Genomic DNA, 26,150 nt, shown 5'->3' on the forward strand with positions numbered 1-26,150 from the left:
TTGTTTATCTTCCTTTTGTTAAGTTGTATGAGTTCCCTGTAAATGTTGGAGTTTAAACCCTTATCGGTGATAACATTGGCAAATATGTTCTCCCATGCAGTGGGCTTTCTTATTGTTTTGCGGATGGTTTCTTTTGCTGTACAGAAGCTTTTTATTTTGATGTAGTCCCATTTGTTTATTTTCTCTTTAGTTTCCATTGCCCTAGGAGCTGTATCAGTGAAGATATTGCTTTGGCATATGTCTGAGATTTTGCTGCCTGTGGATTCCTCTAATATTTTTTAGGTTTCCTGACTTACATTTAAGTTCTTTATTCATTGGGCTGGGGAGAAATAAAGTCTTCTGACATGATTCAAAGAGGTATGAGGAGTCTTTTGTTAGTAGGAGCAAATCTCTCCAGTAGATGACTCATTCTCAGATACTACTGTTCTGTATTCACCTACAGTTGACTTATTCAGTCAGAATTCTTTTATGGTATAAGTGAATATACTTTTGTGGGTAAGTGAATATACTGCATCCTGTTTTTTAATATTAAAGATTTATTTTTCTTCATAAAATTATGATCTGATTATAACTACACTCATATTTCATTAGCATGACTTATTTTACAGGACTAGTTTACACAGGTGGATGGGAGTGGTATTTCACAGATTACTTCTGTGTATACAAGTACTGGGTAATGTTACAAAACACCCATGAGGTGGTCAGCACTTAAAGAACAGTATAATGGCTAATTAATGTAATGACACTTGTATAACAAGAGAGTCGAAAGAAGGTTAATGTGATAATGAGGCTTATTTGATCTTAAAGATTTAGCATGAGGGCACTCTCAAGATAGCTTAATTAGATTTTAAGCACCTTTTGCAATTTGCATGTGTACTTGTTAATCCATATGTTCTAAAAATAAATTTTACTTCATTTAAATTAATGCATTTACCTAATCTCTTTTCCTGTTCCATTTTACTGTTACTGGTGATGGTGTTTTCTTGAATTTTTCAATTGATGTGTATTATTTATGATTACTTCTTCCACATTATGCTTGAATTGTAGTTTAATACAAAAGAGTAAAAAATTTAAATTATAAAACAAAAACAGTATAATTTAGGCATTATGACAAGTCATGACTGGACTCATTCACTAATCATTACATCATTTAGTACACATGCAAACTGTACAGTATACCAGTAAATTTGATTTCATTTTTGATACCTGTGTCATTTTTAAACTTGACCACCTAGAAAGAAAATTTTAGAAATTAATTTAACAATGACACAAACATTACTTGTAGCTCTAATAGTGTTTTGTTTCCTGGAGCCCTGGAAAAATACTTAGCACAATCTGTTTTTAGGCTTGTATGAGTTCTCCAAATGAATACTTTTTTATGCTTTTCTCATATTTATGATTGATTATTATAATTGATGTGTATGATTTTTACTCCTCATGTCTTAGTTATTTTTTAGTGCAGTTTATACTTAGAGCACACATTAATTTTTAAAAGTCTCATGGCATGACTACTAGCATGGGTGGGTATCTTTTTCTCTGGCCTATTTAGGTCAGATCCATGTTCTAAGACTCAATTCATTTTCCATGTTTTACATGAAGTTATCAATAAATACTGCATCTCATATCAACGTTTTCCACCTCAGACATCCTGAATCACTACTTTTTAAATTAAAAGTAATTACTTTGATTTTTATACCACTTTCATTTTAGGTTTATAATGCATATGGAGCTTTGTAATTACATAGCCAAAGAACAAGGGTCATATTTCATTCTTGCATTCACTACAGGCTTAGTTTTGTATTTTGCAAATAGAAAGTAGTAAACAAATCTTTATTAATCTATTCTGTTTATTGAGCCGGGATATTTTTTAACATGCTATAGTAAATAATCAACTAAACATTATGTGGACTATTGAGAGCTGGTCACTCCACATGTATCCATGGTGTTTATATCTCAAGATATAGTACCCTCTAAAATTAGCACTTGGGTTAATCTTTCAGCAGGTTAGGTCATTAATTAAATGTTCTGGCATCATAAACAAAGACATACTTCGAACCCATACAGCCTTTTGAAATTTGAGGTGTCAGACAATTCCAAAAAGTTGTGTGGGAAGTGCAAAAGAAAAACTGTACCAAAAAGGACTAGGGAAACATCCATAGCTTGCTTCAACTTTCTGTGAATATCAGGATTGTCACTCATGTAGATAAATGACTATAGATGAGAGTCAGGGAGAAAGATATGATCAGTCAAGTAACATTTTTTTCCCCTCAAAAACCTACATACTGATTTATTTCAATATGCTTATTGAGAATACATTAAGTACAAAGGTGTTTTAATTTAGTTGAGATTATTAGGCAAGAATACGTCTAAAAATTTAATGTCAATATGGATGTAACATCTGCTAAAAGATGTTACAATTATTGCTAATTATGATATGATTATGAAGACAGTCAAGATATACCAAAAAAAAAAGAGAGAGAGAGAAATCAGTATGGATAAGAAGACTGTGATTATTTTATTGTTAGTAATGGCCTGAGAATATTCTCTGTTTTGGCTCCACATTTCTATATGTATATATGTATATATGTGTATATATACATACACACACACACACACATATATATATATATATATATTATTTCAGAGAGGAAGGGTGAGGGAGAGAGAGATAGAAACATCAATGATGAGAGAGAATCATTGATCAGCTGCCTCCTGCACAACCCCTACTGGGGATTGAGTCCGAAACCAGGGCATCTGCCCTTGACTGGAATCAAACCTGGGACACTTGAGTCAGCAGGCTGACGCTCCATCACTGAACCAAACCAGCTAGGGCAACAAATTAGTTTAAATAAGCTGGCCAGAGTATGTGAGTAGGAGGTTGCTATACACTGGATTCTGTATTAGTGACTTGGGAGTATGCTTCATGACAAAATTCAGATAATTGTGTCTGTCATGTTGCATAAGGAATTAACAATTGAAAATATATCATTTTGACTATTAGTTGTGCTCTATCACTATTAATAGATAATTTATGCGATTAAATTTTGAGTTTACTTCAAGTCATTTTTTTTTAAATTTGAGACCACTAATTTAAAAACAAACAAGTAATATGCAAGCAAAACACCCAGTGATAGTAGCACTCCCACAACTAAATAGTCATCTTCCCCATTACTCTACTCTGAATCATAATGTCTTAAAAATAATATAAAAAGGTTTCTTAGAAAGTATTTGGAAAATTTTGTGGATGATAATATACTATATAGTAATTATCATATATTACAATTTTAGTATCACTGTTGAAAGTGAATATTTTAAAGTAACATTACTATGTCAAGGAAATAATAAATTGTTTATAGAAAGTCAGTGTTTTAGAAGGAAGGAAAATATATTATTTAATCAATTGATATAGTGTAGCAAAAAATGGTAAATAGTAGTGCCATCTATTGATAAAACTGTAAACTACAGTTTCATATTAAGAATTTTAAGACTTTTACACTTATAGGAATACATTACCAACACATTAATGATTCCTTATTTTGTGATTATTCTAAATTATTATTATGTCACATTAAATACTGGAACTGTGTTAAAAATATGTCGATATATATGTGCATATGTATGTGTGCATATGTATATATCAATAACTTGATATTTCTAATAATGAGTATTGGTCATTATTTTAAGTTTACTTATGCTGACTGTCATTTATTTAAATGATAATAAATTTAATTACTGAAGGAAATTAGATTTTATACTAAATACTTTCTTCCAAAAATAAACAACACATATCTATTTGGTGTATATTGATCATTGTACCATTTTTAAATTCTATTTTAATATAATAGAATTCTATTTTAATATAAAGAAAACACTTTAACATGAAAAAGTTTGCATATTTACCTTTTAGCATCCTACTATGACTATTTTAATATTTCTCATTTTCTTTTTTATTTTGGTTCCATTATATATAATAATAGACTACCACTTGCAAAACTCTTAAATTGTATTGCCTATTTTCAGTAAGTGTAAGTTATATTTGTTCCTTAGAGTCCACATATAAGTGAAATCACACTTGAAACCCATATAATTTTATTAACTAATATCACCCCAATAAATTTAAAAAAATAAATTATACCTTAAATTTTTCCAAATTTGTTACAGTACCTAGCTAGAGCAACCTCTGTGCTGTCTAGTCACATTGTCAAGGTGATATTGAATAGTTTAGGAGAGTTAGATTATTAACGATACATACAAAGTTAGGGATAAGACAACCGAAAGGAGCAGAAAGCAGTAGTGGAATCCATTGACCTCAAGGCCATGATCAAATTATATGTTGCAGGTGACAGGTACCAGAGCATTAACAGGTGCAACAGAGGAATCAACGTTATTGACAAGAGCAGAAACTACGAAAACAAGCACAGCCTTAAGGGGAGGAACTAAATGGAGGCTGAGGTGAAATCAGGGCCAACTTTGGCGTGTTATGGTGGTGCCCATTGGAACACAAAGCAGATATTTAGCTCTCATTCATTCATTACTCACACATGTAGTTTATCTATTTCATAAGTGTAGGCTGAGATCTATTATATACTCTGATGGATGCTAAGGATCCAACAGTGAACAAATATTAGTTCTAGTCTTAGAAGAGCTTATTGTTGTTCTTGATGCCCAACCTCTCATATATGAATACAAGCTGCCATTTTGTAAAAAAAAAGTTGGTGCCACTGGTGTGATCATATAATAAATAGAGACATATATGAAAAATATGAATGGGACTATGAAGCTACAAAAATCAAGATGGTGAGGTACTGGCATAGGATAGGCATGTAGATCAATGGAACAGAAATGAGAGAGTTGGAGAAGAGAAAATGAACGTTAAGGTGGGGAAAGCCATGGAAAAATACAAACCTGTGAACATGAACTGGAACCCATGAGATTGGACTAGGGCACATGTCAGTTCTCACTGCCTCCAAACTTGATGAGGTTAGTGTCCTAAAATTCTAGCTGTCTTTGGTACAGAACCCAATGTACACCATGCTCAGGAATGACAAAGCTGAATGGAAATGGGAGCAATTGTGGGCCCAGCTGCTGGCTGCTACCCCACACCAACCACATGAGCCCCAGATAAGGAACCATATATGTGTGCTATAAGATCACAGGATAACCCTGCCCCAACCCTGACTTGACTTCTACCCACCAAACCTTAACAAAATTAAAGTAACTCATTACCCATCCTAACTGGAAACATACAGGAGAGGGAATTCTTGGAAATGTAGTTCAGCCTAGCCAGTTCAAAACATCATAAAACATTACTGATTTTTTACTGTGTATACAAATGATAATGTACTGTAATCACTATTCTCTTTATTTCTTTTGTGTTTTCTGAGTTATTCTCATAGCATAAAATTTACCATTTTAAGATGAAAAATTTAGTGGTTTTGTTGTTGTTGTTGTATTCTCAGAACTGTACAACCATCACTACTAATTCTGCAGCATTTTCACCACCTCAGAAAGTAAGCCTGTACCAGTTAGCAGTCACTTGGCATTCACCCTCAACCCTCCAGCTCCTGGCAACCACAAATCTACTTTCTGTTTCTATGTATTTGCCTATTCTCACATTTTACATCAATCTTCTTTTTTTGACTGTCTGCCCTGTGGACTTCAAGCTCCAGAGTCAGACAGGAAGACAATAAACAGCCTCACAGCGGCTGTTACCCAGCTCATACAATCGAGTTGTGTAAGGTCACATTCCTGTAAGGAATCTAGGTAGGTGGTAGATAGATAGATAGATAGATAGATAGATAGATAGATAGATAGATAGAATCTACATATAATACATATAATTATAACTATATCTAAATATGTAAATAGCTATATCTGTAGATAGTGACATTGAATGAAAAATTTACAACTGAACCATGAATAGAAAAATTAAGAGATGAAAAAAGAGAAAAAGGCTTATAAGGAAAAGACAACAGAAAATAAAAGAGAAGAGTAAAAGAGAGAGTTGGAAGGAGAAAGCAGCAGGGAAGGGAGAACAGAAAGAGGAGAGAAGATACACTAGTAGGGGGAGGAGAAGTTGAAGTGGAGGAGAAAGAAAGGAGCAAGTGATGATTTGGAAACAGCAATACAGGCATTTAATAAAGGATTGGCAAGCTATAAATTTTGAGAGGCAAGTTCAGACCAAATCAAGGGCATTTTATTTTCAATTAGTTTGGATATTATTCTGAAAATAAAAGGCGATGATGTAACAGAGGACCTTGAGTAGGTGAGATACAACATCCTACTTTCAATTAAAAATATGTTTCTAGTGATGCAGACAATAGATTTGTGCAGGGCTGTGGGGCAGTGTCAAGTTAAGAGATTTCTGAATTATCAAAGGCTAGAAATAGTGAACGTTTTAAGTTTAGGGTTTATTTAAGATTAGTAAAAACCTAAGTTTAGCCGAAACCGGTTTGGCTCAGTGGATAGAGCATCGGCTTGCGGACTGAAAGGTCCCAGGTTCGATTCCGGTCAAGGGCATGTACCTGGGTTGCGGGCACATCCCCAGTGGGAGATGTGCAGGAGGCAGCTGATCGATGTTTCTCTCTCATCGATGTTTCTAACTCTCTATCTCTCTCCCTTCCTCTCTGTAAAAAATCATCAATAAATATTTTAAAAAAGAAAAAAAAAACAAAAAAAAAACCTAAGTTTAAGGTAGAAAAAGGAGATAAAAATGAGGCAAATTAAAAATATGTATGGTAAATAGTTACATTGTGGATTGTTTATGAGGGTTGTTAATGAATTAGAGGGAAAAGACACAGATGAATTCTAGTCTTAATTTGGATAGATATTATGATTCATGTTGGAGGCAGCATTATTTGCATATAAACTTGCAGGAAGCATGCAATTTTTTATTAGAACATGGCATGAGCTTCAGAGGTAACCTACATTACTTCTTGGCAGCAGCTAACACTAGGGCATGAAAAAAACACACCAAATACTTCTGTCTAGCCAGGACACACATTAGCACTGAGACATCTGGAGAGAAATCCTAGAGAACCAGAACAGTGAGCATGCAGCGCATGGAGGGACCAGGAACAAGGGATTGCCTGAGAATGTGAGAATGTCATTTTGATAGTTCCAATCACATGACTTATTTCCTTTGAACTGCTCAGAGTGGACTTTTCTCCACTACTGAAATAAATTATGTGTTTTTGAAAATGGATTAATAATGTTTTCATTAAATTTTTATTTTGAGATTATTGTAGATTCTTATACAGTTTCAAGAAGCGATGCAAAAAAGATCCTTTGAAACCTTCCCCCATTTTCTCTCATTGGTAACATCTTGCAAAACTCCAGTTCAACCTGAAGAACCAGGATATTGACATTGACAGTCAACATACAGAACAGGATCCCTGATGTTCCATATTCACTCTCCTATTCCCACTCCTTTATGAACCAGCAACCACTAATATGTTTTCCTTTTTTAAAAAAATATATTTTAAATATATTTTTATTGATTTCAGAAAGAAAGGGAGAGGGAGAGAAACATCAATGATGAGAGAGAATCATTGATCAGCTGCCTCCTACAGGTCCCTCACTGGGGATCCAGCCCGCAAATTGGGCATATGCCCTGACTGGAATCAAACCATGACCTCCTGGTTCATAAGCTGACACTCAACAACTGAACCACACTGGCCAGGCTATTTGGTTTTTTGTTGTTGTTTTTTCAAAACTTATATAAATGAAATAATTCTGTATATTCTTTGGGAATTGGCTTTCCCCTCCTCCCCCCATTCAGCACAGTTATCTGAAGATTTCACCTAAGTTGTTATGTGAATCAATAGTTTGTTTCTTTTTATTGCTAAATGTAGTTCATGGTATATATCAGAGTTTGTTTAACCATTTACCTGTTGAAAGACATCTGGGCTAATTCCAGTTGTTTCCTATTACAAATAAAGTTCTAAAAATACTCATGTCCTGGGGTGTGGCAGGAACCGAATGGAGGAGGAAAAATTGGGGGGAAATGGAGGACATCTGTAATACCTCATGCAATAAAGATAAATAAATTAAAAACTATTCATCTACAGGTTCTTATGTGAACTTAAATCTTCATTTCTATGGGCTATGCTCAGAAATTTTATTTCTAAATATTGTAATTGCATGTTTAGTTTTCTTTAAAAAAAACTGACTGAGTGCCTATACTATCATACATTATCACTAGCAATGAATAAGTGATTCAGTTTCTTTTTTTTAATATACTTTATTGATTTTTTACAGAGAGAAAGGGAGAGGGATAGAGAGTTAGAAACATCAATGAGAGAGAAACATTGATCAGCTGCCTCCTGCACACTCCCTACTGGGGATGTGTCCGCAACCAAGGTACATGCCCCTGACCGGAATCGAACCTGGGACCCTTGAGTCCCCAGGCCGACGCTCTATCCACTGAGCCAAACCGGTTAGGGCGTGACTCAGTTTCTTTGCATCCTTGCAAGCATTTGGCACTATCACTATTTTTATTTTAGCCATTCTGATAGTTGTATAGGGATGTCTTATCATATTAATTTGCATTTACTTAATGGGTGATGATGCCAAACATATTTTCAGGTGAGTATTTGCCATCTGTATATCATCTTCAGTAAAATGTCCTCTCATGTCTTTTGCCCTATTTCTAATTGTACTACTTGTTTTTCACTTCTGAGTTTTAATAGTTCTCTAGATATTCTAGCTTCTAGTCTTTTGTTGCATATATAATTTGTAAATATTTATTTTACTCTGTAGCTTGTCTTTTAATCTATTTCACTGAGTCTTTTCCAGAGCAAAACTTTTTAATTTTGGTGAAGTCCAATTATCACTATTTTCTTTTATGGATAGTGCTTTTGGTGTCAAGTCTAATAATTATTTGATGAACCTTAGGTAATGAAAATTTTTTCTTATGTATTTTCCTAAAAGTTTTATAGTTTTACATTCTCCATTTTAGTTTACATCCATTTTGAGTTGATTTTTGTATAAGGTGTGAGATGTAAATCAATAATAATTTTATGACAGAGGATGATGTATTAACACTAACAAAAAGGAAATAGAAACCTCCATCCATGAGTATGACCTTACAAGTAGCAGGTCATGGGAGAGATGACACAAGTCTGACACCCTTTCTTCAAATAAAATAATAAGTATGAAAAATTACTTAAAAAGCTCTGGTAAAATAAACAATAGAACTTATGGTAAAGGATATTAAAACTTATTTTAAAGCTATTACATTAATGAAAGAGTATGGCATAGATTTATAGGGTAGATAGTACTGATACCAGAAAGAGGTACAATTGGTATATGTGTAAAATCATTATATTTATGAAAGTATATGTGTGTGTATAAATGATGTATAAAATAAACATAAAATTTGTGTATTTGTGTTATTGAAGAATTACATAGTATATAATGAAGAAAGAATATCAAATTATAGAGACTATATTGCTTTACTCTTGGGTAATATAAGAAAAAATAACACCACGGAAAGAAAATTATGTTTTCTCAGACATTACATAAAAATGTAAAAAAAATCAAAGTGGAAATTGGATGGTAAACTAGATTGTAATCTAATCTTAAATACAATTGTGTTAAAAATAAATTAAATATTACTTTATTATTTAGGAAATATTTATACAACTGTGTGTGGCAGTGTATTTCTTTAGCAAGACAAGAAATCTAGTAGTAATAAAATAGATGTTTGAAAGGTTATATTAAATACAAATATTCTGTATTGTAATTATTCAAAATATATATGGTAGATAAAATATATATTCTACAAATAAGGAATGAAGAATCATTACACATGTTTTAGTTGAATAAGTGTTCATAGTTATTTACAAGAAAGAAATTGGTAAAGGCTATAAACAGGCCATTCATGGAAGGAATCACAATGACTAATGAGCCTGGCCACTGTCTCAGTGGTTGAGCATCAACCTATGGAGGTCAAAGTTTGATTCTTGGTCAGGCCACATGCCTGGGTTTCAAGATCAATTCCCAGTAGGGGGTGTGCAGGAGGCAGGGATCAATGATTCTCTCTCACCCTCTCCCTTACTCTCTGAAATCAATAAAAATATATTTTTTTAAAAAAATTTAGAAATGACTGACTGAGTATATAAAAACATAGCCATATAGCAGTCAATGAAATTCAATTTAATATAAAATGGGAAATCATTTGCTAAAATAAAATGTTTAGTAATATCTAATTCTGATGAGTTGGTGAAAAAATGGACCTTTTCATATATGGGTTAGTTTTGGGAGACGGGATTCTTACAAAATGTTAGCAGAGCAATCAAGCATTATCTATCCAATTTTAGAGGCAGGTAATATTTAATGTATCAGTTCATTTCATTAATTCTCATTTTTCCCATCATAGATTTAGAAAAACAACATCATTTGTACTATTACCTTGAATGCCTTTGTTATGCTTTCTTTTGTGTTTCAGAGAGCATTTCTGAAAATGATGGCGTTTCAAAGAGCCACAGACTTTAAGGATCAGCAGAATAGATTTAAGTTCATTAAAGTAGGATGAACTGCTGTCCCTTTCAAAAGAGCTTAAAAAGTTGTGAGTTTTTACAATGCCACAAGATAAATAGGAGACCCAATTTTTTTAAAAAATCACAAAACTTTAGGACCATAAGGATGTTTTTGGTGTTAATTTATATTTTGCCTCCAACATTTGTTGCATCCTCTATACTTTTATGAAGGCTGTATAATGTGATCAGAGAGCTTTGTAATATTGACAAGAGACAGTGGGAAAGTCATGAATATAAAACGACTGCTTTGGGACAAAGTTAAAGAGAAATTGATGGCTTTAATAATGTCAGAGACAAAAGGCATTGGACTAGCTCTGTAGCATTTAAAATATTTATTAAACCCAGTCTGTAATTTTTCAGAGGAAAGTTGCTTAAATGACAAAGGAATCATAATACAAACAGAACAATCCAGATGCCACTGTGAGTCAGCACTACTTCAGACACATTTATATTCTTACCCGCAAGCGCTCTTAGAACCTTTTCTCACTGTTGCAGCTGGGTGAATAATTTGTGGAAGAGCAATGCTAGACTCCTTCAAAAGAAGGCAAGATAATGGCATCAAGAAAAGGGAAAAAAAAAGTTGTTTACATACCTGTGACCTGCTCATTCACCTTAAATGCATTTTTGTTTTCAGTTAGAAGGAAGTAGTTGTGTTGGGTCAGTGATCTCTGCTGCCTGACTCTAAAATCGGGCTTTTAAAGTGTCCAGATTATGCTGTTTCCATTCCTTCTGGCAATAGTGCCGGAATTTCTAAAAATAGATCTCAGAATGAAAGTTGAAAGATGGGAAAAAACAACAGGGTTTGGTATTATAGAGATCTATTTGTTTCCATTAGATGCATTCTTATATTTGATTAGAAGGATTATTAGATTAAAATAATTCTATTAGATCCACCCTAATATTGAGAAAAGCACCAGTTTATTATATTACAATAAAATTATTATGGAACTTCAGGAAATATAACCATCAACCTATCTATTATAGGTATTATACCTATCTATTATTATTATTAAATACTTCTTGGTTTTGAACTGATAAATATTTACAACTGATTCCATATAAACCCCAAAGTTTGCAGAAAGAAAGACTTAAGAAAATATAATTATACTAATTATACTTTATTTTCTTTAGCTTACCTACTTTTTTTGGTTTCTCAACTTAATATTTCTAGTATTAGAACTCCATTTCTGTTTCTTATTTCTAAAACTAATTAAAGAACATTAGCTTTATGTATGTACTCTGAGAGCAACCAGTCCTCCATACACAGCACCCTATTATTTACAGTTTATGCTCTACAATCTGTTAGATAAATTGAATACAATTGTATTACATTAAATTTAGTCACATGTTAATATTTTGCATTTCTAAAAAACAAATAAACAAACAAAAAACTGGGTAATAGAAAACAGGTAGTTCAGCTTCCTTGAGAAGTTTCATCTATTTGAGATGAATTATTAATACCTTCCCAAATACTATAAATGCACTGATTATTTATTTGACCTTTACATTTTAAATACAAATTTTCAAGGATCTTAAATATACCTTACATATTACTGCTAAAAACCTAACTCAGAATTTATATTAGATTCCAAGTATATACTTCTACAGGGACATTTATTTTATAATCTGTACCACATAAGGCAATTTTGACCAAGAATACATTTTTCCAGTTTTCCATTTGGCTAATTTCAAAACCTAAACTGAGCAATCACACAACAGGTTAATACATAAAAGAGAGCATATGAGACAGTGAGAAAAAACCACCAGCACAATGTGCTACATGCAGAAGTTGCTTAATAAATATTTGTAAATTGTCATTTTAAAATTCAAAATAAATCAAATGTTTTATTTTTCTTAAATTTTATTCATGAATAAAATTCATATATTTACATCTTGTATTTCTTTTATCTAAGTGACAGAAACTTACTTAGTGATATTTATAGAATTAAATGGAATAATATGTAATCTCAACTACTTAAGTGATTGCATATAGGCATAAATAATATATTTATTTGATATTAAAATTATTTGACATTGCTTGATAATATTTTATCCAATAAAGCCAACTAGTTTAAACTACTTCCTGAGTTAGTTTAGTGACATTGAATATTATTAGGAAGTTTTCGGAGTATGTAGACATTTATTTTTAAATATCACCTTTTGCTTACAATATTAGGAGCCTTATTTAAAGATTTTCATGAAACTGCACACAAATTGGATTCTAAATCCAATTTCAGAACCCTTTGGTGTTCTTCACCAGTTCTTTTTTCACACACTGCCAATAGGAAGGAGAGACAAGTTCATAGAGTGCACTTCCTAACTAAAAAATGACTGTAACAAATGGCTTGAAATGTTCTCTGGGGGATTATTGACTTTTTAATTCAGGCTGCCATCAATCCTCATTTATATTTCATAATATGTATCTCGGGAAAAATAACCTCCTTTCAAATGTGTAGCTTGTCGCTGAGGTTAAATAGTTGTTATGTCAATCACTTATTCTTCAATTCTATAAGCGTTGAGAGATTTTTTTCAGGTGATCATTTGATACCAATATACTAAATGAGAAGCATATTATATGAGAGTATTTTTATTTTTTAAATATATATTATCTATTGGGGTATAAAAATTCAATACAACAAAAATTATTGATCACTGTTTTCCCTTCAGTACATGCACAAGTATATAAATAAAGTAGAAACAGCTAGAGTGCTGTGGAACATTAAACATCTTATTTGAAAAGGTGTCCTCTGGGGAGTATCAGTGTTAGTATGTATGACTTACATAATATCTATATTTTGTAATATGAATGATGTAGAATCCATTATTATCATTGAGTTAATTGATGTGCTTCCTTTCTAAGTAATTTTCATATAAATGTAGGCTGTCTTAATTTTTTGCTTTTCCAAAGAATGTTGCAAGAAGCATTGATCCTTCCTTTGGTTATAAATTCAATGGCAAGATACACTTGCCTTCATTAAATATGTCTTTTTTTAAAAGCTCATCTCCTAAACCCAGGTTGTTACAAGATTATAAATTAGGTCTCTGAGTATTTGAAAGAATCTCTTTATTTTTCTTACGATGAATGTGTTTTTTCTGGGGGAAAAAATCTCTTTTAAAAGGTATTAATTTGTGCTTCCTATATAATAAAATGTTACAGTAACTATTCTGTGCTAGATATATTAAAAGAGCCTCAACATATGCTCTATGTTAGCAAGGGGACAGGTACAAAAGTATTATAAGAACTATTTTTGAAAATGTTTTTGATATTTCAAAATAAACTATTCACATAGTTATCAAAGTGAAAAACAATACAATCTTGGTTTTACTCCCCAACATTGTTGCAGATGTTTGTTAGCGTGCGTTGTGTTTGTTTTGGATTATATTTAGGAGAGGGGGGAGGATGTAGCAGAATTATAATGCTCAGAGCTTCGCAAGTCTATTATTTTCCTGTCCTGAGACTATACAAGGGAATATACAAGGAAAAGTTCCAGCTCCAGACTCAACGGATTATGGGGCCTTTCTGAGGAACCCTCTCCTCCCTTTGCCTCTGTGTCATAGTTGACATGGGCCTAATTTGGCTTCATCTAGTGTCCTGGTTTGCATTGCTTTTGTAATTTCAGTAAATCTGGAAGGCCAACATTTACTCATTAGTTAATCAAATTTGTATCTAGATTGGCTCTGCCAGTCACTTGAAAGGAAAGTGGTCAAGTTAACTTCTAGGCTGGATTTGTGACCCTAAAGAGAGTGTCAGGTTGGTTACCGACCTTGCATCTTTGACGGCTGTTCTGATGCATGAAAAGAAAATACATCAGGTAGTTCAAAGTACACACATTTTTTAAAAAGTGTATGGTGGTCTATGTGAATAAAACTTCTGTCCATTGTCTTTTGCTAAGGTATCTCTTGCAGAAAATTCTTCAACTAAGAACCAGAGCGTTTTTCCTTGATTACTAACTCATATTCTTATTAAAGAAAATGTAGGGTGTATAGGCTTTCATGGTTATACTAAAGAGCAAATGCTAAAATATGAATGCAAAGAATAGATGGATGTGCTAAGCCTGTAACACACATCTTGTGGACTTCTCCATTGTCTGGGGTGACTTTAGTCACTCAGCTATATAGGGGGATACAGTGATTGAATGAGGCAAAACCCTTCTGTAAATGTACATTTAGTGACAGAAAAATAGAGATATGAGATAATGGAGAAATAGGATAAAATCATTTAGAATAGCTCAGCTATATGAGTCTGGTATGAAGTCCTCTCTGAGGTTGCATTTAACATCTTGGCTAGGGTTGCCGTCATCTGAAAGCTTAATTGGGGCTGGAGGACTTCCAAGATGGCTCGCTCACATGCCTGTTTGTTCTTTGCTGGCTGCTGGCATGGAGCTTCTCTCTGTCACTTGATACATGAGCATTATCATAAGACTGATTGATTATCTTTGTGTCATGGAATCTGACTTCTCCAATAGCAAAAGAGAGTTAGGAGAATGCAGTAATGCCTTTTATGGCCTAATATTGGTTATCTTGCACCATCACTTTGCCATATTCTATTTGTTAACAATGAGTCATCAATTTCAGCCCACATGTAACATGAGGAGAATTTCTCATCTTAGCCATCTTATATCTGACAGTCTGTGCTCTCTTGAAGGTAAAAGTATTGAAAGATTTGTATAGATATTTTAACACTACCAAAGTAATGCAGCCTCTCCCTTTCTATTCTCTAGAATAGGTTATGTAAGATTTGTGTTATTTCTTATTTAGTTTTGGGGAACACCAACAGTTTTATTTGAATAAAAGATTTTAATAATGTATTAAACATTTTTTAAAATGTTGCTAGTATAAGATTTTTTTAGAATTTTGTACTACTTTTTTCATGGGTTCTGCTAGAAGTTTGTGTTTCTAAAAATGTATTTATTTTATTTAAAGTTATGTATTGAGTTATTGTAAAGGCTGATTATAGAGGTTAATTATAAAGTCTCTTGTTTCTATAAGAATTTAACTATCAGTCTAACTTTCATTCTTTTTTTTGTTTGTTTCTTTTTAAAAAAATTGATTTCAGAGAGGAAGGAAGAGGGAAAGATAGATAGAAATGTCAATGATGAGAGAGAATCATTGATAGGCTGCCTCCTGCACACCCGCTACTGGGCATCGAGTGATATATGTATACATTTTGAAAGTTTTCCTCTCATCAAGTTAGTTCACACACCTATCATGACCTCACATTTTTGTGAGAACATTTAAGTTCTATTCTCTTAGTATATTTCAATTACACAATAGTGTTATTAACTTTAGTCACCATGTTATATGTTATATCCTTAGACCTTATCAATCTTATAACTGACCATTTTTAACCATTTCCCTTTTTTTTTTCTCTGTCCTGGTTATTTAACTTACCATAATGCCCTTGGTTTTATTCTTGTTGTTACAAATGACAGGATTTTCTTTTTTAAAGCTGAATAACCCATTTCCCATTTTTATTTTTTTTCTCTGTCCTGGTTATTTAACTTACCATAAAGCCCTTGGTTTTATTCTTGTTGTTACAAATGACAGGATTTTCTTTTTTAAAGCTGAATAATATTCCATAATCTATATACAGTGTGTCCCAAAAAATGAATATGCACTTTGAATGATTATAAAGTCAGTGTTTATTAGCATACAGTTCATTTTCAAAATTTAAAAGAACCTACGGAAATGAATAGTATTTTTGGCAATGCCTGTTTTCAAACTGATGACTGTTCTGGTCCAGGTGCTGCTGATACACTAAGCAATGGAATCACAAACATCAAGAATCATTTCCTTTGGTATTGGTGTACCCTCAATTTGTCAACTGTTGCTGGTTTTGTACCATAAACTTTATCATTTATGTATCTTCATTAAAAAAATGTCGATGGCACTTTAGTATAAATTGTCTTTGTTCAAAGCTTAGTCTGGCTTCACCCATTAGTTAAATCAGTTAAACCTGAAAGGAGTGAAAATTAAATGAGCTATCAGCTGTTAAAGTGTGTATACATTTTTTGCAGACACCCTATGTAGACCATATTTCCTTTATTTTTTTTATTTGTTGATAGACGATTAGGTTGTTCCCATCCCTTGGCTATTGGAAATGATACTGCTATAAACATGGAAGTAGAGATATTTCTTCAGACAATGTTGTTGTTTCCTTTGGATATATACCAAGGAGTGGGATTGCTGGATTATAAGGCAGTTCTATTTTGTTGTTGTTGTTGATGATGTAGGAATTCCTGACCAAATTTGGAACATACTTACTTTTAATGCACATCAGATTTTCCTTCCTTTTGGCTAAATTCAGTGGCTATTAGACACCAAATCAGCCAAGTTGATTAGGGGCAGCATGACGTGTAAAGAGCATTGGCCCAGGAGTCAGGGCTCCCTGTATTTTAGTCTCAACTCTGGACTCCAACAAGCTCTGTGACCTAGAGCCAGTAAGTTAACATGACGACGAGGGCTTCCTCACAGACATTCTGTGGTACCTATGAATATATTATTACTTTCACTTTTAAAGTACTGTTATTATTTTTATCACCAAAATGACTGACCTATCACAGAATGAAAGGAGACATAAATCAAACCTCATTTTTACTGAAGAGACTAAAGTTCAGAAAGAATCTATATTATTTCTTGAGGAAGTTCCATACTGTTTTCCATAGTGGCCTTTCCAGTTTACATTCCCAACAAAAGTATACATATGTTCCCTTTTCTCCACAACCTTGCCAACATTTATCTACTATCTTTTTTATAACACCAACATAGCAGATGACATCTCATTATGGTTTTGATTTACATTTCTCTGATGACCACCGAGGTTAAAGACCTTGTCCGGTACCTGGTGGCCCTTGTATGTTTTCTTTCAATCTTTTCTATTTAGGTTCTAAGCCCATATTTTAATTGAGTTATTTTTTGCTATGAAGGTGTATGCATTCCTAAATATTTTAGATATTAAGTTTTAATCAAATATGTGGTTTACCAATATCTTCTCTCATTTTGTAAGTTGCCTTTTCATTTTTTTTTCTTTTGCTGTGTACAAGGGGCTGTCTGCTTTTTAGTTGCTGAGGTGTAACAGTTTATTATATACTTGGGGTACTAGTCTTATATCAGATATAATTTTTAAAAATTACCCTCCTCTGTCAGTTATATTTACAACCTCTTGGCAGTGTCCTTTTATGCACCAAATATTTTACTTTTGATGAAGATCAATTTATTTATTTTTCTTTGTTGCTTGTATTTTGGGGTCATGTCTAAGAAACCATGGTGAAATGCAAGGCCAAGAAGATTTACACCTATGTTTTCTCCCCAGTCTTACTGTATTAATTCCTACATTTAAGTCTATAATTCATTTTGAGTTAATTTTTATATATGGCATGAGGTCCAGGTTCATTGTATTGCATATGGATATCCAATTGCTCCAGCATCAAGTCTTGAAATAACTACTTCTTGGCATCCTTGTTGAAAATCAATTGACCATAGATGTGTAGGTTTATTTCTGCATTGCCAACTCTATTCAATAGATTTATATTTTTATCCTTGCCAGTCCCACTTTGCTTTGAATACTGAAGGTTTGTAGTACATTTGAAAATTGAGAGGTATGAGGCCTTCAGTTTTGTTCTTCTTTGTCAAGATTGTTTTGGCTTTTTGAGGCCCCTTGTAACTCCTTATGAATATGAGGATTAGCTCTTTCAATTCTGAAAAATGCAGTTGGATTTTGATAGGCATTACATTGTATCTAGAAATCAATTTTGGAATACTGTCAATCCACCAATAATATTTATTACCAATTCTTACTATCTTACCAATTAATTCTTTCAATCTATGTACATATCATATCTTTTTTTAGGTTTATATCATTCTTTGAGTACTTTTTAAATGATTGAAGCACGATATCTTAGGCTCAGCTTATATTTTTCCCTAACATAGTCTTAGAGAATCTTTATACAAAGATTTCTGGTACATTTTTAGTAAGTAATGATGTTTGGAAGCTAAGATTGTTAAAAAATATGCAACAACATTGAAATATATAATTTATATTTTTCTTATATTGCAATTTTTGTTTCTTTGTTTTAGCAAATCAAATATGGGTTGCTAATTCACTTTTTTTTTCCCATTTTTTAGTTCCTCCGGTGATCCGGGTATACCCAGAGAGTCAGGCCAGAGAGCCAGGGGTAACTGCAAGTCTGAGATGCCACGCAGAGGGCATACCCAGCCCCCAGCTGGGCTGGCTGAAGAACGGAATTGATATTACACCAAAGCTGTCCAAACAACTCACACTGCAAGGTGGTTTTTACCTGCATTTTTTTCCTCTTAAATGACCATGTAGAAACTTTATACTAAAATTTATGTCACATTTTATATCATTTAGTAAAAAAGGAAAATGAATCTTGGTTTCAACAAAATGTCACGAACATTAAGAAAATGGGTTGTACCTAAGACATTATATTTGAAATAGAGTCTTTTAATATTTTTAATGTTTTAAATAATAGCCTTGTCATAATGATTAATTTTGTCATTATTTTGGTGATAAGTAAAATATTAAATTATATATCTTTTAAATACTTGTCCTCTGAGTTATAACAGATATACTGAACAGAATAATCAGATCTCTTCATAGAAACCAATTCTGAAGTGACTATTTAAATGTTTAAATCATATATTAGATATGTCTGTGACAGAGGGTGTTGATATTATAGACAGTCTTTAGTGAGTGTTTTGCAGTATACTTTGCAAATGAAGGGAGAAAAAAATCAAAATGTTACTGAATGTTTCACATTTACATTGCTTTCTGTTATGAAATTATATTCTAATATATAAAATATTCTGTGTTCTAATATTCTATGCATATATATATAATTAATCAATTATTATACAGATTATAGTCACAAATATATGGTAAGTGAAAAGCAAAAACAGACAATATTTGCAATATCAAATAATCAAAATAATAATAAAACAGTTGAATATATTTGGTTATATTAGTAAATAAGAAAATGTACAGATCTAATTTTCATTGTCAAGAGTAGCAACACCAGTCATTTTACTTGATTATCTGTTGCATGGCATTCTATTCTTTATTTCATACCTTTAAATTTCTTCAATTCATCTTTTTCAAAATAAATAAATTTTCTTTTTAAAAAAATATAAGCATAAACGTATTCCACTTTAACAGTGATTACGTTTTATCAGTATTTTAAAGTAAATCTTTTGAAACATGTACTTATCTATTTTTGCAAGTCAAAATGACATGTAAAAGTGGTTTTGACCTTTAAAACCTGAATTCTAAAAATATTTGTTGATATAAATAAGCCCAATAAATTTACATGTTTATATATACTGATTACATTTTGCTATAATCTGATTAACAGAAATTAAAGTGAAGAAAGTTCTAATTAGCTTCTGATTTTGTCATTTCTTATTCATTTAATAGCAGTAAACCATAAGAACATATATCTTTATTTCCAGGAATATATAGAAAGCAAATTTAGGGAGTTGGTTACATTCCAGACTCAACATTGAAAGAGTGTGGACCCTTCTAAAATAGTTATTGTCATTTTAAAAACAAGGCAAAATAGGTAAAGTTTTGAGAATATATGGCAAATCATAAAAGGTGAATAAGGAGCACGACCTAAGTGATATATCTGGATGTATAGGAATTTCATGTGACTTTATATAAAATAGAAGCCTGGTACACAGATTCATGCACTGGTGGGGTCCCTCGGCCTGGCCTGTGCCCTCTCACAATCTGGGACCCCACCAGTGCACGATCAGCTTGGGGAGGGCTCCAGGGCATGTCTGGCCTGTCTCACCCAGTCCCTATTGGGGCTGATCGAGGCTAGGAGGCCAGGGAGGGACCACAGGAGGGCTCTAGGGTGCCTCTGGCCCGTCTTGCCCAGTCCCAATCAGGGCGATTGGGGCCAAGGAGGTACCACATGAAGGCTCCAGGGCGTGTTCGGCCCATCTCGCCCAGACCCAATTGGCCAGACCACAGCAGCAACCTAACCTACCAGTCAGAGCATCTGCCCCCGGTGGTCAGTGCACATCATAGCTACTGGTCAATAGGTTGACCAGTCTAACAGTTGACCAATCACTTAGGCTTTTATATATAGAGATTATATATTACTGAATACTATAATTATTTAATTATTCATTTATTCAATAGATGCTTATTTAGCATTTCTATGTGAGGTCCAAGTCTAGGTACTAACTGAATAACTGGCAATGGATGGGATAATATGTTAGTGACAGGAAGTAAAATCCTGGGAATGCAGACATATTTTATTGGCAGGCAAATGAAGATAGATAACGCAAGACTAAAAATTAGTGAAGATGCAGAAAAACAAGGTGATACTACATTTTTTAAAAAAAGGAAAGGTAAAGATCTCAAAGAGTTTAATATCAAAGTCATAGAAAGGTCATTAAAATGTGTTAATGGGTCAAGTGATTCATATGTCCTTGTGACATTAAGAAAACAGTATTAGTAGCAATCAGTCTTCAGTAGATTTAAAAATGAAAAGGAGGTAAAAAGCATAAAAATCTCTTTCCAGGTTTTGAAAGGAGGAGAAAAGAAAAGGTAGCATATGCTATTGGAAAAGGTTAGGACTAATGAAGGTATTTCTTTCTCCTTGGACAATTTATCCCTTTGAAGGACAATCAATAAAGAAAAGATGTGTAGATAATGGAGGAGGGAAAGGATGAACAGAGTTGTAGAAATGAACAGGAAAAGAGGAGAGATTGGCCTTGGAAATAAAGAGAATATTTGTTTATAAGTAAACTAGAGGCCTGATACATGAAATTCGTGAAAGAATAGGCCTTCACAGCTGCCGCAGCTGCCTGGATCCCTCCCTGGCAACCGAGGCAGCTGCCTTAATCTCACAGCTGCAACCCCGGCTTCATCCGGAAGGTCGTCCAGAAGGACATCCAGTCTAATTAGCATATTACACTTGTATTATTATAGATAAAGGTGAATATGTAGATGGAAAAAACGTTTTGGGTTTCCTTTATTTTTTCAGATTTTTATTGAAATATAATTGACAAATAACATTATGTAAGTTCAAGGTAAATAACATGATGATTTTATATATGTTGCAAAATGATTTGGGTTTCCTTTCTTATCACTTCCATATACTTCATGATTTAAAAAGAAAGGTCACTCACTTAGAGTGAGAAGTTAGTATTATAATGGGAAACATCAAACTAAGAGTAAAGATTTTAAATAAAAGTGGAGTAGGACATGAAAGACATCGAACAGTAAAGGTCAAGTGAAATGAATATCAGCATTGAACATCCTGCAAATTGAAAACTGTGAATATGCACATTTGTAAGTTTGCTAATGTAATAGTCTCATAATTTACTAAAAAACCTAGGTGCAGGGACACCAGGGACAGAGATGTGTCAGCTTGCCCTAGTTCTGGAGGTTAGTAAGGCATATGGATCAGGATGATAAATGGATACGGGAATTGGTAGTTCTGGCAATAGAATAGAATACATCTAAAAATGCTAGATTATGTAAGAAAAGGCAGTGAGGCATATGGGTTAGGAGGACATATTAGAATATTGAGAAGAGAGAATTTGAAGACAGAATACATTAACTTGATGTTTGAGAAACTCTAAAGAATTTAGCTTAAGTGTGTGGGTCTTGAAAGAAAAGTATGTTCTGTGGAGACATAAAGCAAGAAGCTGGTGCAGGATTAAATACAGCTCTCGCTCCCTATCTTTTGAGCTAGGGGCTGCACACTGACGCCCTCAAGCTAAGTCTGGAAAGCTGATTATTTTTGGACATAAAACAATTTTTGCTTGTTTTTTGTTTTCAGAACACAGCCACACTTATTTTAAAGAATATTATCTATGGCTGCTTTCATGCTACTATAGCAGAAGTAAATAGATGCTACAGAGACTGTATGGCTCACAAAGCCTAAAATATTTACTATCTGGCCTTTTATAGCAAAAACAAATACAAAACCAAAATGTTTTGGACAACAGATTCTCAACAAAGAATGGGGGGATGGAGGTGTGCAGTAATGTTTATAAATTGAGAAAGAGGTTCAGGTGATTGGAATGATCATCTCTCCTCAAACACTCACTTCACTCTCCATGTCCCAATGGCATCCCTAGGGATGGTATCCAAGATCTTTCATCAATGGTTTTCTATCTTCTTTCCTGAAATAGCCACACAGATTATTTTGTCCTCTGGCACAAATAGTCATATTCCTCATGGTGCACGGTGTTACTGAGATTGGATAACATGGAACACCCACACACAACCACACATGCAGAGACATGTACAGGAAGAAAAAAAAAAGAAAAAAAAAGAAAGGAAATCTAAACAGATGAACACAACAAACACTGAACTTTAGAGTCTGATAGAGCAGAAGTCCAGCCTTTCCCTTTGAGTTGCGTGACTTGCATAAGATCATTGTGAGTCTCAGATTCTTCATCTAAAAATTAAATGTTATTTGAGATAATTGAGAAATAATATATGTAAAAGGACCTCATATATTACCAACATACATTAAATCTTAATTATAGCCAGATTACACTATGGAATGCAACTCATTATTCAAGGATTAGCTTAAAATATTATTTTACAAGATTTAAAAGTTGGGCCAATGATTTCCTTAACCTTTTGGTTACACATTGACTTGATCAATTTCCATATTATGATATTGTTAAGTTTAGGTATATTTATGCCAAAAGACTGAAGATCTTGCAGACAAACCATGTATTATTATTTTTCTGTTCTTCTTACCTAATACTTCCAGATACATAATATGGACTTAATAAGAAACTGGACAAGAGGCAGTCATATTATATATGCATGATATAGTTAAGTTAATTTCTTTATGAAATGTTTTTTATAGGTAGCCTTCTATATTTTATAGCCTTCCATATTTATAGCCTTCTATAAATTAACCTTACTGGTATTATTTAAAATTTTTGTGAAAGCTGAAGGCAAAGTAGGTTCCGAATATTAAAAATAAATATATAAATGAAATTATAGTTATCAATGTGAAATACTTCTTGTGCAATGTAGGAAACAGGAAATGAATATAAAATATAAAGTGTGTGCATTTGATATCAAATATTGGCCTCTCTGTAATAGAATGACAGCACAGTTTATGAAACACTTGAATGCTTTTGGAATAATTTGGCGTGCCTCCAAAGCATGGAGTAAGAAGGAAAATAGTTTAATTAGGGCAAGCTAAGAGAATTGTTTGACTGTGTAATCAGGAAGCACTGTACCAAAACTGAAATTGTAGTTTACAAGTTGCATTTGCCTTCTGTTTTCAGCAAATGGCAGTGAGGTTCACATAAGCAATGTGCGCTATGAAGATACCGGAGCATACACTTGTATTGCAAAGAATGAAGCAGGAGTGGATGAGGACATCTCTTCTCTTTTTGTAGAAGATTCTGCTAGAAAGACCCGTATGTACTGAGTGTGCGCGCACAAGCACACACACACACGCACACACACACTGTACTCAACTTTACTCTCCCTCTTTTTTCAAAAAACAAAAGAACCAGGCCTGACCGGTGTGGCTCAGTGGTTGATCATCAAAGTATGAACCAAGAGGTCATGGTTCAATTCCCAGTCAGGGGGGTTCCGGGCTCGATCCCCGGTGTGGGGCTTGTAGGAGGCAGACAATCAATGATTTTTCTCTCATTATTGATGTTTCTATCTGGTGTGGGGCTTGTAGGAGGCAGACAATCGATGATTTTTCTCTCATTATTGATGTTTCTATCTCCCTCTCCCTCTCCCTTCCTCTCTGAAACCAGTAAAAATATTTTTTAAAGAATCAAAAGATTCTGTGAAATGAATAATGCATTAAAATTTTTATATATAGGAAAGATATTAATCTTGAAATATTAAAAATAAATTTAAGAATTAAAAACAAGTTTGTGCAATTTTTAACACAACACTGAAATGATTCTGTTTCTTTTGCAAGTGTACATAAAATGTTTCAGGTCCTGTCTTCCCATTTGCTCATAAAGGAATTTAAATCCCTTGCAAAAATCCCTCTCCCAAATGACTTGGGGAATTCAAGGTCTCAATATATAGCAAGGCCCATCCTATAAGTTTAATAAACTAATATCTTTATTCTCCTGTCAGTTGTATTGCAGTCAGTGGTGCAATAACTGTGCAGCAATGCAGGCACTGAGGTCACTGCCACCATGAGACACCCACTGCCCTGACACCATCACCACTCTAACAGAGGCCAGAAAGCCAGGCGGGCACCGGAAGCCTGATTCTGTTTCTTTTGCAAGTGTACATAAAATGTTTCAGGTCCTGTCTTCCCATTTGCTCATAAAGGAATTTAAATCCCTTGCAAAAATCCCTCTCCCAAATGACTTGGGGAATTCAAGGTCTCAATATATAGCAAGGCCCATCCTATAAGTTTAATAAATTAATATCTTTATTCTCCTGTCAGTTGCATTGCAGTCAGTGGTGCAATAACTGTGCAGCAATGCAGGCACTGAGGTCACTGCCACCATGAGACACCCACTGCCCTGACACCATCACCACTCTAAGGGCTGTTCTATCTATAATAATAAAAGCATAATATGCTAATTAGACCAAACATCCTTCTGAATGTCCTTCCAGACGACCTTCTAGATGAAACTGGGGTTGCAAAGGAAGCCCAGGTCCCAGGTGCCAGAGGGAAGCCGGTGCTGACAGCATGGGGAAGGAAGGCCTACTCTTGCATGAATTTCGTGCATCGGGCCTCTAGTATGTATATATTTTTTATTGATTTCAGAGAAGAAGAGAGAGTGAGAGAGAGAGATAGAAACATCAGTGAGAGAGAATCATTGATTGGCTGCCTCATGCACACCCCACACCAGGATGAAGCCTGTAACTCAGGCGTGTGCCCTGACTGGGAATCTAACTGTGACCTCCTGGTTCATAGGTCAATGCTCAACCACCGAGCCATGTCAGCCAGGCCTGTTCTATGTTTAATGCTAAAAATCCTTTGTCATCATTCTACATGTCTTCTGGTGGGATCATGAAATATGCTTTATTTAAAATTATTGCTTGGTGAGAGGAATATGGATGGGTTTGGGATGCTACAGATGGATTTTTGGTTACAATTGAATTGCTCAGGACTCAAAGTAGCATTTATCAAGTGAGCTCTATATAGGCAAACCCACAGACACTTTCTTCTCCTGGTCCACACACATCACAGTATGGCTGTTTAGAAATTGGGTTTGGAAATATAGTGGACTCTTGAACAACAAAGGGATGCTCACCTCTGCATATTTGAAAGTCTGCATCTAACTTTTGAATTCTCCCAAACTTAATTACTAACATGAATAGTCAACTTACACAATTTATGTATATGTAATATACTATATTCTTACAATTAAGTGAGCCAGAGAAAAGGAAATGTTATTAAGGAAGTCATAAAGAAGCAACAAATACATTTCTAGTATGTATTGAAAAAAAATCCACCTATAAGTTGACCCCCACAGTTCAACCTGTGTTATTCAAGAGTCAACTGTAACTTCTTGTTCTTGTTTTTATTTTTTTTTTACCCATTAACACCTCCTATTAATCAAAGATTTGTCAGGGCCCTGATATTTTTGAAAGTCCTCTAGATTGATATGTCC

The 26,150-nt window shown here is 33.7% G+C and overlaps 1 protein-coding gene and 1 long non-coding RNA gene across 3 annotated transcripts in view; one reads left to right on the forward strand and one right to left on the reverse strand.

Annotated features, from left to right (window-relative positions):
- The window catches only part of FSTL5 (follistatin-like 5), a 592,573-nt gene that overhangs the window by 461,820 nt on the left and 104,603 nt on the right, over nucleotides 1-26,150 (forward strand). For both annotated transcript variants that reach the window (XM_005860522.2, XM_014534995.1), the window contains exons 9-10: nucleotides 18,666-18,827; nucleotides 23,835-23,969. In XM_005860522.2, the coding sequence (XP_005860584.1) occupies nucleotides 18,666-18,827; nucleotides 23,835-23,969 (297 nt within the window). The remainder of the gene's footprint in view (nucleotides 1-18,665; nucleotides 18,828-23,834; nucleotides 23,970-26,150) is intronic.
- LOC106725095 lies at nucleotides 5,451-11,872 on the reverse strand. The gene is made up of 3 exons (XR_001360970.1): nucleotides 11,861-11,872; nucleotides 11,792-11,796; nucleotides 5,451-5,478 (listed from the first exon to the last, which is right to left on the reverse strand). It is a non-coding gene; the product is annotated as an uncharacterized LOC106725095 (long non-coding RNA).

Source organism: Myotis brandtii, unplaced genomic scaffold, assembly GCF_000412655.1.
Source record: "Myotis brandtii unplaced genomic scaffold, ASM41265v1 scaffold136, whole genome shotgun sequence".
In the NCBI taxonomy this organism is placed as follows: domain Eukaryota; kingdom Metazoa; phylum Chordata; class Mammalia; order Chiroptera; family Vespertilionidae; genus Myotis; species Myotis brandtii.